The 14,180-nt window shown below is 43.9% G+C and overlaps 1 protein-coding gene across 2 annotated transcripts in view; it reads left to right on the top strand.

Moving 5' to 3' along the window:
* LOC133353404 (CUB and sushi domain-containing protein 3-like) overlaps nucleotides 1–14,180 on the top strand; it is a 634,534-nt gene that overhangs the window by 558,460 nt on the left and 61,894 nt on the right. For both annotated transcript variants that reach the window (XM_061569655.1, XM_061569654.1), the window contains exons 53-56: nucleotides 1,117–1,290; nucleotides 4,753–4,926; nucleotides 8,199–8,384; nucleotides 10,145–10,318. In XM_061569655.1, the coding sequence (XP_061425639.1) occupies nucleotides 1,117–1,290; nucleotides 4,753–4,926; nucleotides 8,199–8,384; nucleotides 10,145–10,318 (708 nt within the window). The remainder of the gene's footprint in view (nucleotides 1–1,116; nucleotides 1,291–4,752; nucleotides 4,927–8,198; nucleotides 8,385–10,144; nucleotides 10,319–14,180) is intronic.

The following is a 14,180-nucleotide window of genomic DNA, read 5'->3' as shown; positions in this document are numbered from 1 at the left end:
CCTCTTGTTGTGTCAGTCGGCGCTCTGTAGTCTCTGTGAGCAGGTACCACCTCCTTTGTCCTTTCAGCCCGGCATGTTCTGACATAAGCACTTGACAAGTGGATTGAAAGATGACAACTCATATAAGAATACTAACTCTTGTGGAACCATACCTCGACTGTGCGTCTGCTGCTCTCTTGCTCAGGTTTCAAAAGTCAAAATGAGAACATTAACCTCAAAAGCTGTCTAAAAGCAGCGTGTGTCTCGTCACACCGCTGTGCAACGCGGACGCAATTACTTTACTAGAGCACCTTAATGGAGCGCCCAACTTTGATTTTGAGGTTTTTTTTCTCTCACCATAATGAATATTAAAATTAATGCTGGGTAGTCCATGATGCTCAGCTAGTGGTGGCCTTAGGTATGAGAACATCTAACGTTTAGGGTCCCAAGCAACTCAAGGGCCTTGAATTTTAACGCAAAAAGTAGGTATGCTACAGATACTGCATCGGTGACATGCATCAAATATTCATGTTATCGCACCATTTCTTATCACTACGTCTCCATCTTACATATCTTATTTCACTCCATCTGTACGCTGTCCACGGTCTTGTCTCATCTATATATCTGTCATTTGTTGTGGACATCTGTGAAAAAGAGCTTCATAGCTCATCGGATTCATCCAGTCTAAAGAACAGAGTTTGGTCTGATTCTGTTTGCATGTCTCTCACCTTTCATCTCTTCATGTCTCTCATCTGCTTCTCTTGTCTCGTCTCAATGCACCTCTGTGGTCTGCATGCCCTTTGTTATATCATTTATATATATCTCTGTTGTCTCAGCGCTCTCTGCCACCTCACTGGGAGTTAATGAATTGAAAAGGGGGCCCCTCAAAAATGAGCTCTGCTTAGGACCCCCAATAGGCCAGCACCACTGCTGCACCCAGCGTAGGTGAGTGACCACTAAAGACGAGTTATTTTGCAAGTCTCTTGCGGGATTGTGTTTAGTTTGTTGCCCTTCCCCCGCACCTCTGATTAGCATGGTTGGCTACGTACGGTGCGAAAGCAGTTAAACTTAGACACACACAAACACGCTTCACGACTTCCGTAGATTGCGATGACGTCCCTTTTGTTGCCGTCGCAGCGGGCCACTGCGGCGCGCCGGAGCCAATCGTGAATGGCCAGGTGATCGGCGAGAGCTACGGCTATCGCGACACAGTGCTCTACCAGTGCAACCCGGGCTTCCGGCTCGTGGGCTCATCCGTGCGCATTTGCCAGCAGGACCACAAGTGGTCCGGGCACTTCCCAGCTTGCGTGCGTAAGTGGCAGTGCCAGTCTGCACCCCCCCCCCTCCACCATGCTAATGCTCCTCGTATTAATGTGGAACCCACCGCCACCAAAACCAAGGTCAGTGTATCCTCACGCAATGCAGCAATGGGCAGTAGTGGTGTTCACCAATGTTGGCAGCCCAAAGCCATGGTAAGAAATTGCACAATCCCTATGGTATGTGAACTCACAACATTACGATTGATCACGAGTGGAGCTCTGTAACCCTCGCGCTGCGTTATTTATTCCGTGAGAATGTGTAACTCGCACGCGCTCGTGATGTCATTTCACAGTTGTCTACTACAGTGCGAAAGAAGTGTCGACATACATGCATACGTACAATTTTAAATTATGATTAAAATTATGATTTAAATTATGTTTTACAAATGTGCCTGTGACGAATCTGGTTGCGAAGGTTGCGATGGGCGAGACAAACGTGCAGGTTAGAGGAGGGCAGGTGGCCGAGAGGAGACTAGAATACCCGACTGTGGTGATGCGACTGTAAGGGACAGGCGTTGGTGGTTCAGGTGTCAGCTTCATGAATAGCTGAGGGATCTGGCAGAAGGAAGGAAGCGATGGCAGGTTTGTGGTGGCATCGACAGGCATTGGCCACGGTGACCTCTCGCTCCTGCTGTTGGTTCATAATGTAGACAAGAAAGTATACAGCCATAGCGTGCCCCTGCACGTATGCTTTATGGGGCAGATTTTTGATTCTCGGGTAGTCCTCACTGAGGAATTGCATGAGCCATTGTGCTGTCGACTTGATAATATTAGTAATTCTACTGCTAGATGAAGGCTCCTCATGCTCTTTTACTCATGGAGGTAATTTAACCATAATTTATCATGGTAGAGGAGGGTGCAGCCTCACGACTGTTGCGTCTATCACTCAATAGTGCACTATGACTGTGTACTGACACTAATTTTTGCAATTTTACGAAGCTGGAAGTATAACACAGTGATTAATTGAGAAAATATTTAAATGTAATGTCAACTTTTTTTTTATTCATTAAAATATTTCTATTCTTCCAAGGTTGAACCATGGTAATGCCTGGGCAATTATTTCACACTGTTCCTGGTAGCAATGTCTAATTGCCCTATCACTGTGTAGTTAATGGTGACAAGATGCTATGTGTAACATTGGTCACAGAATTAATCCTGACCTAACTAAATATCAGATAATTACGTATGCTAATTAGTAAGAAGAGACCGGAATTTATTTCCCGGCCACAATTAATGTGAGTGGCGAGTGACATCCAAACTGTTCCTGAGGGCTCCTATTCTACCACTTAGCACCGTGGTGAAGTAAGGGTGCCACCGTGGCAAGATGTTAACTAACTCGCCTGTTATGCAGGAGGTCCTGAGTTCAATACCGATCCTGACGCCTGTATATTTGGAGTTCTCACCGTGACCGCATGGATGTTTCTCCGGGTCCTCCGCTTTTTCCCTCCACATTTGGAAACATGCGTTGAGAGTATTTGGCTGCATTAAATTTCCACTTGATGAGCAACTTGGTTCAGCTATCATTTGTGATAGCCAGGTCGCTTTAAAAAAATAGCTATATAGCTCAGTGCGCCTCATCTAGTAAAATAAAAAATAGTAAAATAGTGTGTAATTCTCATCAGGCGCCACTGTAGAGAGTGCAGTCTCAAACTCGTATCATCCACTGTCTCTGTGGCATATCTATTTATGTTCAATGAAGAAGGGCCATTTCCAAAAACGTCACCTATTTAAAATGTTCATTTTTTTAAGGCCACATTGTTATTGACGAATGTGTTACTTTTTCTCTATGGTATGGCTTTCATCTAGAAGTATACTTTTAAAGTTATTTAAATTGTAACTGTTATTTAATCATTACAGTTAGATGTTCAAATCACAATAGGCCCCAATATATCGTCGACAGGTTGATGCTTTAGGAGGCCACTTTCCTCCAGGATTAATTTAATCCGTACTACGTCGTCATCAGCAGTCATCTAACTATAGACTTGCAACTGCCATAGTAATGTGCAATTTACATTGCCGTCTTAATGCATCCGTTGGAGATTAAAACCGTCCAAATCCCATGTGTGTGAGCATGGAGACACTTTGACCTAAATTAGCAACATGGGTGCAATGACACATTCATGGATGAGACATTTCGAGATTAAAGACGAGAAATTTCATTTCGACAAAAATCAAGCAGCAGCCTTGCATTTAATAAAGTGAATGGCAATCATGTGAGAATGCCACTCATGTCTGAAGTTGATTATAATTTACAATTTATTCTTTTTTGAGTCGTGTCCAAATGCAAAAACGTCCGTGCACGCTGAATGTCCTGTGGAATAAAACAAGTGTTCAGTGAAATTACCATAAAAATCCACTGACTCAATGCCTCTGGAGAGATAACCGGCAACATGCAGTGAACATTTAATGCTCAAATTATCTATACCTTGCAAAATGTCGAGACATCGTGGCAGAAGGAATATTAACTAAAATCTAGAATGCATTTGTTCTCAGCGGTATGAATGCAGGTAATGCAATGTATAAGGGAACAGCAGATGCTTACATACATGTAATATAACGTTTCTAAAAATATACAACGTATGATGTTGAAGTATTTTACAGGACATAAAGGTAAATTGTCAAATAATTGGAGATGAAAATGCGCACGGGTGATGATGTGATTAGGGCACTCATAATTTAAAATACTTTGGGAAAAAAATTGGGCCAACATTGCTCTGGGGTGGATAAAATAAAATATCACTTGCACAAAGGCAAGAGTGGCTGCTAAGTGGTCAAAGATTGCTCCTGCCATGCAAATGTGGAATTTGCACTTCTGGCTCTGGGCCACCAGTACCGCGCGATGCCCCTTCGAGTATGGAGACAATTTGACGAGATTATCTGAACGCTACTATATCACGCTCGCCTCCGTTGGCTAGCGATGGTTAAATGCCTCCTCCATATGTACCATAGTTCCTCATTTAACGCAGTAGATGCGTTCTTGAAAAGTGCCGCGTTCAGCAAAAAGCGCGTCAGACGTAAACAATTTCCCCAAAAAATAATGTAACGATAAAGTATGACGAGATAACGATGTATGTATACTTACTGTGAGATGGCATTACAAATAACTGAGGGTAGGCTGCTGCGTCACTGTATCATTCCACCTCCTGTATCACACCGCTCAGCCACCCAACTCAAGAAAGTAGTTCGTCGTCGAGCGCATATAGCGGCGCACGTTCCGCGTAATGGGGAGGGGGGGGGTGAGTAGAGGGGGAGCGTTCCGCATTCTGCGAAAAGTGGTCCCTAATGGCAGGACCGCGCTACAGCGAAAACGCTTCGTAGTGTGAACACGCCACGCGCGTTAAGCAACGACTAAACGTGACACCTCTCTATTCCTCTGTGTGGGTGTGTGCTCCTCCTCCCTCTCTGTGCGTCGGGCTCTCCCCCTTCACCCCCCCTGCCTCCCCTCCCGTCTCAGCCATCAGCTGCGGCCACCCGGGCAGCCCTGCCCACGGCACACTCCACGGCCACGGCTACAACCTCAACGATGTGGTGGACTTCTCGTGCGACGTGGGCCACGCGCGCCAAGGCCCCGCGCGCATCCAGTGCCTGCCCAGCGGCCAGTGGAGTGCCCCCCTCCCCACGTGCACGAGTGAGCCGGGGGGCCCTGCCGACATCATATCATCGCTGCCACTCGTACCTCGATCATGATAATAAAAAACAAATAATGTATTATTATGTTACATTATTATCACAATGTTTTATTGTTAATATTATTATTAATTATTTGCTGTGGCAGGTGGTGGCAGGTTTAACGACACATTTATATATTTACGCGATCTAACCCAAAAAACCTGTATGGAATATTATTATTGGCAGAATCGGAATCTTTTATTTATACTGGAGGAATCCAATGAACTATGAAGCTCTTTTTCACAGATGACCAGTATGGGTGGATCGGCAAGTTACAACAGCAAACAATACAAAAAACACACGATAGAAATGCAAAATAAAGAATATTGGGCAAGACAGCAAAAACAAAACATTACCAGACCACACCAATAAAATCCCACATTAACGTTGAACTATCGATACACAGGCAATGATCAAAGTTACAGATCACATGTCCACGAGAGACACATTGAAAATGAAGACTCGTTTTGCAGGAGGGTTCTGCGTTTTCATGATTAGCCACTGTCAGTTACATTGTACTTTTTTTTGGCGATGGGAAATTTTGAAATACGGGACAAAACCAGAGAAGCCAGATGCAACCCCCTGCAAAGGGACACCTGGGTCAGGATTCAACCCATGCTGTTCTTGCTGTGAGACAGAAATATTACCACTGCACCACCTTCTACCCCACACGCAGCGCCCTCGTAGTTTTTAAATGCTTGTGAAGGTAAATTCACCAAATCATCCGTGTCGCTGGTGTTTATACCACTTTTTTACGAAATGAATAGAGGTTGTTTATACTGGTCCTTGCCACGGGAATGTGGAATCTGCATGGCTGGCTCAAGGATGCCAATAGCAACGAGCACCAATGAAAATGTATTCGTGACTAATTATTTTCATCCATAATAGAGGTTTTTGGGTTAGATCGCGTAAATATATAAATCCGCCACCACTCGACACAGCCAACTATTAAGGGTTGTCACGTAAACAGAACATGCCAATTCGTCACTAGTCCAGCATACCGGTGTGTTGGAGAGCCAAGCCACAATCTGAGTACGACGTTTCGCCAGTAATTACAACTAGCTTCATCAGGTGACAGCCAGATTTGTGGAGATGTCCACCTGTTTCGTTCCTTATATAGAGGCGTAGATGTGTTGACCACCCTTCTGCGCTCTTGCACAATGTGGGGGGGAGATTACTGAGGCAACGTACATTATGCATGTGCATTATGCGAGCCCTTTGAACTTGTCCTTCCTGCCTATTGTGTTTATTAAAATAACCCTACCAACGGTTATCCCTATTGAAGTACGCTGCCCTTTGTAGGCATGCATTTAAAAAACTTATTATATGATGATTCACTTCATCATGGCGGATTTTAACGACACATTTATATATTTACGCGAAGTAACCCGAAAACCTCTTTTATGGATGATATTGGTCGCGAAAGCCTACGTGGTAAACTAATTATTTTCAGTCACGAGATAAAGTTACTGCACACAGAAGTGCTGGATGGTGATCCTCACTATTGTTGCCACATTGATTTACCATTTGGGTGGCAGAGTGGTGCCACTCGTGCCACGCAGCAAGCGTGGCCTAGGTTCGATGTCCGACTCGGGTGCCATTCTCTGCGCAGTTGGTATATTCTCAACCTGTTCTGCATGGGTATCCTCCAGATTCTCAAGTTTGCTTCTGTAGCATCGCCCAATTTTATTGGACATGTAGATTTATGAGTATGACTCAAGTGTTACCAAAACAGGTGGTGCAAAAAGCATGTAATTTAGTCTGGGCCCATGTCTAGGCCTCGGCAAGGTAAGGTAAATCACCCTTTTTACCGGGTAAAAGGGTAAAGGTAAAGGTGTCGACATGCCAAGGGGTAAGGTAAAAGGTAGGGTAAAGGTAGCTCGGAAGAATTACCCGGTAGGGTAAAGATAGCGCGAAGTATTACCCGGTAAATACGGTACCTTGTTTACCGCTAGAAGCTCCGTGGCGCAGTCCGTGGCCTCCATTTAATAAGTAATATAAAAAAAAACTTTTAAAAAACACACGCTTTAATGAAATGATACTAGTAATGGCAGAACTCCACAACTCCAGGAAGTGGTCCCAAGGCTTGCCATAACGTAAGGGGCCGTGGTGATTGACAGCCAACGTCAGTTGACCGTGGACAATTAGACCCAAGCCGAAACATAACATATTAAAAAGGATTTTATGATAGAATATAGTGTTGTCATCAGTATGACATAAGTATACTAAGTTTGCAGTCGATGCCACATTAGGAAGTGGGTAAATATTTAGTTACAAGATTTGAGGATACAACAACGACGACGACAACAACAACAACGACAATGACGACAACAACGACAACAACGACAACAACAACAACGACAACAACGACAATGACGACGACAACAACAACAACGACAACAACGACAACAACAACAACGACAACAACGACAACAACAACAACAACAACAACGACAATGACGACAACAACAACAACAACGACAACAACGACAACAACAAGCGTGTAAAATTGGAATAATCGAGAGTATTCTATATGCATGAAGCGCTCTACCTAGCATTTACCGTTATAAACCTTGTCCATGTGTAGTAGTTCCCTAGTAATTACCCTGTAATCGGGTAATTTATGTAGGGTAAGGGTAAAAGGTAGGGTAAAGGTAAGCTCGTTGCTTCTTACCTTTTACCTTACCTGCTAAAGGGTAAAAGGTAAGGGTAGAGTGATTGTATTGTGGTAAGGTAAAAGGTAGGGTAAAGGTAGGCTCGTTGTTTTTACCTTTTAACTTTTACCTTACCTTGCCGAGGCCTACCCATGTCCGTGCTATGCTAGGTAAATAAGAAAAATAATAACACTAGCAAAATTAATGTTGAGGTAAATTAACCTGCAACTGCAATTTTAACTTGCGTCCTTCGTTCCGTGAATGGAACGCTCTCCGTTGCCCCTAATTTCCACGAAAAATGAATACATATTTCATACTCTTTGGTTCTTTCGGTAAAGTCACGTATAATTTTTTTAAATTAAATAATAGAGTACGACGTTTCGATATTTGCCATATGACGAATTGGATCATTTTAAATGTTTAACGCTGTCACACTTCAGGAGCAACTCAGTGCACTGTCGTGACAAGTAAACACCTTGCACGTTTTAAAATGCCAGTTGGAGCCCTGACTCGGGTTACCATATCCTTCCCTGCATCCATCCCCCTCTCTCCTTCCCCATCTATCGTGGCCACGCAGTCATCAACTGCACGGAACCGGGGCAGGTGGAAAACTCGCTCCGGCAAGTGAAAAGCAAGAATGAGAACTTCATGTTCGCCACGTCCGTGCTGTACCACTGCAAGCCGGGCTACCAGCTCCTGGGCTCCTCGGCCCTCGTCTGCCAGCCCAATGGTCGCTGGGACCGGCCACTGCCACAGTGCATCAGTGAGTGACTTGGAAGTGCGACGCGACGTGGCATCTAAAAGCGCCGCTGATCCCTCCGGCTGTAGATAATGCAGTGCACGCGTTGTATTTAAATTTACTTTGACACCGGCACGGTATGTGTTTGCTGATTTTTTGGTAGTGTTCGCGGTAATTAGTAGGACCTTCCATTTGAAGAACTGTTAGACCAGTGTTCGCTTCTTTGTTTCTCAACGGCTGGGTGTGACTTGTTAAACAAATGCTGCTGGGGGTTACCTGTTAATGGCAAGACCAAATGATCCTTATGGCGGTACCCCGGGTTACCAAATAATACAAAATGGCCGAGGCAATTAAGTATTTTATTTCTGGGGCACTATTTTTTCCAGGGGTGTACTTAACCCTACGACTGGGGTACCAATAAATCCGAAATCAGTGCTACTCCGCGGTGTAGGAACGCTGAAACCCTGAACGCTCGTATGCATCATAGTGGTGCATCGTGTACAGATTGTCGAGATGAGTCGATGGCCGCATCGCCGACCATCAACAGACTAAAAATTACTGCATCACGGACATGATGCGAGAGCCGGGGAACTATGGAGCCCCGGGGTACCTCCATAAGGTTCAAATGTCAAATACTGTAACGCTCCAAGATACACATTCAATTCACAACGTTATACAATTTCATTGATTCCTGACTTGGTGAATTGTTGAAAATAAGTCATTAAATATGTTGATGAGGAAAGTGTATATTTCAACCGCAATATAAAATATACATTTAAATCCTTCAACTATCATTTTGTTGGAATGTTGCTTACAGCTCCAAGGTGTTCATGAAGGGCTGCTGCCCATTACTACAGGCAACCCCAGGAATATTTGTTTTTGCAGGCTACACCCTGCTGATGAAACTGAGATAAGTCAAAGCTGATCCAGAGTTTTCCTCTTATATTATTAATCTAGATGGCCCATTGTTGGATCTTAAACATTTTTTTTTGCAGATGATAGGGGAAACATTTCTATTCAATCACATTTATTGTCCACAATCTACTGCATTAACACATACTGGCCATACACTATGGTTTACAATAATGGCAACGTGTTGCTATTACCTGAACAATTCTAACATTACCAGCCTTGAAATGTTCCATATGACAAAATGTTGCCCAACATGAATTAGACGATTGTGGCATTGTGCTCGGAGCATCGAATTCACAACAGAAGGTCGTGAGTTTGATTTTCAGTCGTGAGCCAACATTTTTTTTCCTCCTTCTTGGATCAATCAAATGAATGACACATCATTGCTGTATGTGCTATGAAGAATGGCCATTGATGGTCATGTCTACGCGCCGCTTCTCGGTGGCAGCCCCAACAGTCTGGAACGATATCCCTCTGCACATTCGCAGCATCACCTCAATCGCCTCCTTCAAGAGACACTTAAAAACTCACCTCTACAATCATGCTTTTGAGCGACTCTGAGCTTGGCTCCGCGCCTCTGAGTTGCGGCCACTACGTCTGCAAATTTGCGCGCGTTACAAATTGTACTATTATTATTATTGACAAAAACGTCACCGGTTATAAAAAATATATATTTTAACACAGCGTTGTTGACGAGTGTGAGTTTTTTCCCATCATCAGAATGTGAAATATTCACAAATTAATGGTGATGGACACTGCTCTGCACTCGTCCGAGCGTTTTGACGTTTTTGACACGCACGCACGCACACGCGTGTGGACGTGAACTCCATTGCGCGTTGACCGTCGCCGCACTTCTGCCCCACCCCCGCCAGTCATGAACTGCAGCCACCCGGGCGCGCCTCCCTTCTCCGTGCTGAGCGCGACACGCTTCACGTACGGCGCGACGGCGAGCTACGCGTGCACGGGAGCCCACCGTCTCGTCGGCTCGCCCACGCGCCTCTGCCAGGCGGACGGCGATTGGTCCGGATCGCCGCCCCACTGCTCCGGTAACGCTCTCCGGCCTACCCGAGGGGGGGGGAGAGGGTGGGAGGATACGGGTGTTGCGGTTCGATGTGTTACTAATTTTTTTGTAAACTTTTGTTTATTTTACCAGTAAGCCCCACTGAGCTACATAGCTCTTTTTTCCAGAAGCGACCTGACCACAAATGATGGTTCAACAAAGTGGTTTATCACATGGAAATTTATAGCAGTCATATACTCCAAACGCGTGTTTCTCATTCAGCGGCGCCTCCAAGCTCACTGTTTGTTGACCTTTTACAACGTCAGTCTGTTGTGTTGTTTTAAGCGTGTTTTAAGTTAGAAACCTTTTCCACCGTTTGAATTTCAGTATGAAAAAAGCACCGCTGGAAACTGATTTTGTTGTGATTCTTTAAGACAGTGTTGTTGCTTAATAATTTATTTTTGGATCAGGTCTTGTAGTAAAACGTAAGTTGGAAATCCTCCTCCAATTGACCAGCCAATTAAACCTTTCCCATTCCAATTTCATTCTGATGAGGTACGTGTATGTCATCAAAACAAACCCGGAAGAAATATGTAAATAAAATAACTTTATCAGTATCGAGGTTCCCACAAGACCATGCGGGAGGGGCATGTGGCATATTTTGGCGCAAGCTATCATAGAGTGCGGTCATGTCGTTACAGTTCTCTGCGGTGAGTACAATTTCTTTTACAAACAGCGACGCTACGTCTCTCTAAATAAAGTTAAGGCTGAGCCGCTTGCACGTTCCGAGATTCAGATGAGAACAGGCCACCCACACATACAATATGCAGACGTCTCGGAACAGGAAAGGGTTAAAAAGGTATAAGATAAATAAGCGTGGCAATTTATTACTGCTTCAGCACATAAATGTGTTGGAGATCAATCCACATACATTTTACAATCGGGTGTGGACATTTATCTGGTAGTTACATGCAGTATCATCGAGCAGTTGCCGGACTTGGGAAAATGTCCTCCAGCCTGACCCAAAAAAACAATTAGGAATCATTATATTGGTTGCGAAAGTCTAAGTGTTAAAGTATTGTTGCTTTTGAAGTTTATTTGCAGGAGCACTTCACTTGTTCACTTCTCAAAAGCCGTCGTGCCATCACGCTCAAATCAGCATGGGGCAACACTCATTCTCATTGGCATCTGTAAGGCAGTGATGGAAATAGCACAATCAGAATGTCTCCCTAGGACAATTTTAAATTCACCCCGAAAAAATGTTTCCGATTTTATTTGCCCTGGAGACATGAGCTGAGTTGGCTAGCCATCATACAAAGACTGTCTGCTGCATCGTGCGCTTTCATATTCGCTCCACGGCTGTCTAGAACACTCTTCCGATATTAGAAAGCCACTGGAGCTATGCACTTTTAAATCTAGATTGAAAACTCATTTCTTTGGAACTGCTTTTTGTGTTTCGTTTGGTGTCCTTTCTCCGCACCTCCGATTAGCACGGTTGGCTACGTATAGTGCGAATTAAATTAAACATACATATTTACTGTGTATTCAACTTGCAACTTGTAATTGTAAATCAAGTTTTCTGGCCACAGCAATGCACGGTTATATTATTTATGACGTCCTATGTTGGACATATTTTAAATGTAAACTCATATAGAGATGTTCCCTGTCATAGTAATGTGGAATGTCCACTATTGCCTTATATCTCAATTGAGAGTTGACATCTCATCATCCCTCAAAAGTCAATGAAATGCACAAGCCAACGGTGATATCTAACATCTAAAAATGGCACTTCAAAAGAAAACGTGGAATTTACACCATGGCCGAAAGCTTCACAGTGTGCCGAGAACAAAGAACCGCTGACGTTGACCGAGTGATTATGTATCCAGCCAGGTTATACGCACTTGCCAGTTGTCTTTTGTTATTGTTGTTATTCACTACAACTTAAATGCATCATAGCCATCGGTGACTGTACCGAGACCATCGACCTTGCAGCACACAAAGCCCCCTTCCCCTGAGCGCAGGCCCAGGGTCCAACCTGAGCGTTTCACTCGCCCATTGATCTTATTCCCACAGGCGCAACCGAGCACTTGAAATGCGCATACTTTGTTGGGATTTTTTTTTTAAAGTCCATACCCCAAAACCGCATGTATAAACCCGCACTGCAAGGACAAATGAAACAAACACTCATGACCTTCCCTTTGACAACGGAGCTCAATCACAATGCAAACTTTAGTTCTGCCACATCACGTTCAGCGGTGGCACCGCAAATCTGAAACCACCCTCTCATTGTTGCGTCTCTCAAAGCAGCTTGTCAACTTGGTCGGTGGCGTGCATGAATGCTTGCGACCAGCCTTGAAACGGCGAATTGCTGTGTTCTTAGGGCTCATTAAATTACAAGGCCAGCGATAATACAGAGCACGCTTTCAAAGTCAAAATTGTCAGCTCATAACATTGGGGATAATGTACGGGGAGTGCATCCGTACGCATGGATGGACCCAAAGCTGCGTGCGTGTTTTGGTGCTTTCATTCACACGTTAATGACTCCCCCCTCCGCCCCCCCACTCCACTCCACATGAATAGCTCATGAAGTTCAGTAACACGTGCACTCATGCAAAATACAAAGAAGATTCCCTGCATTAGTCTCAACGGACTGTTCTGGCAAGTGCTGTTCGCGAGCACCCATTGCTCTCCAACACACCGGTGTGCTGTACTAGTAACGAATTGGCACGTTCTGTTTACATGCCAAACCTTACTCTTTAGTTGTGTCGGGTGGTGGCAGGTTTAACAACACATTTATATTTACGTGATCTAACCCCCCCAAAAAACTATTATGGATGATATTGGTCGCGAAATCCTACGTGTTAAACTGGTGTATTACTCAAAAGCAACTGACAAAAAGAAACTAAAATTTTAATGTCCTGGGAAAGAATTGACACAGTGGCAATCCTAATGTGTGTGATGGTGTGCGAAAGCCTACATGTTAAACTAACCAATCCCCCGTTTGTTTCCGTATGCCCAGCGGTGATGTTCACATCACAAACCAGGCACAATTTAAAAAAACCAAACACATTCATCAATAAGACTGTGGGCTTAAAATGAAACATATATGTATATAACAGATGACGTATTGGGCAATAGACATCCTTAATTGCACATAAAACACATTATTTATGTGCCGTAATTAAGGACCATTGGCCAACACGTTCTCTCATGTATATTTTTCATTTCAAGGCAGTGTTACCGCCAACACGGCAGTGTTGAGTTGTTATTCTTAAGTGTGCTTGTGCACATTTACGGGTGAGTAAACTGAAGGAAGGCACAGGACAGCTGTGGACACAGTAATACCACTCAAAGCCGGACAAAGCTAAAATATAATTCGCTATTTTCTGTAAAAGCTTCCGCAAATATAAAAATACAACTCTGGTTTGAAAACTGTGTACATGGTAATTAAGCTTTGCCTGGGAGGATGTGGCATTCTGTGGTTATTTAAAAATTCATCACCATCATTGTCATTGTCTTCATCAGCCATGGTTAATGCATTGCTGAATTGAGGCCTCTGCAATCCTCGGCAATCTCTCACAGTACAGAAATATAATAAATAAATATAATAAATAAATATAATAAATAAATGTATAAAATGTACACAGTTTACTACATCTGGTACTCATTTAACGTTGAGTCGCCTAAGGGAGGCCCCAGGCCAAGTTCTTATATGAATGATGTTATCAGTGACCAGGAATCAAATGTAAGTTGTGTTCCTTACTCCACTATGCATTAACCACTGTCACCCCTCTCCACAATAACAAATACAAACATCCCCCTATAGCCTGAACAGACTGTTGGGGCAAGTGCTGTTAGCGAGCACTTCTGAAAGACTGGCACATCACACTAGGGGGTGGGTGGCCAGC

This window comes from Lethenteron reissneri, chromosome 43, assembly GCF_015708825.2.
Source record: "Lethenteron reissneri isolate LAM-NWPU_2019-01 chromosome 43, ASM1570882v1, whole genome shotgun sequence".
NCBI lineage: Eukaryota > Metazoa > Chordata > Hyperoartia > Petromyzontiformes > Petromyzontidae > Lethenteron > Lethenteron reissneri.
The sequence above is the reverse complement of the archived record's forward strand: the minus strand, read 5'-3'. Positions and strand labels throughout refer to the sequence as shown.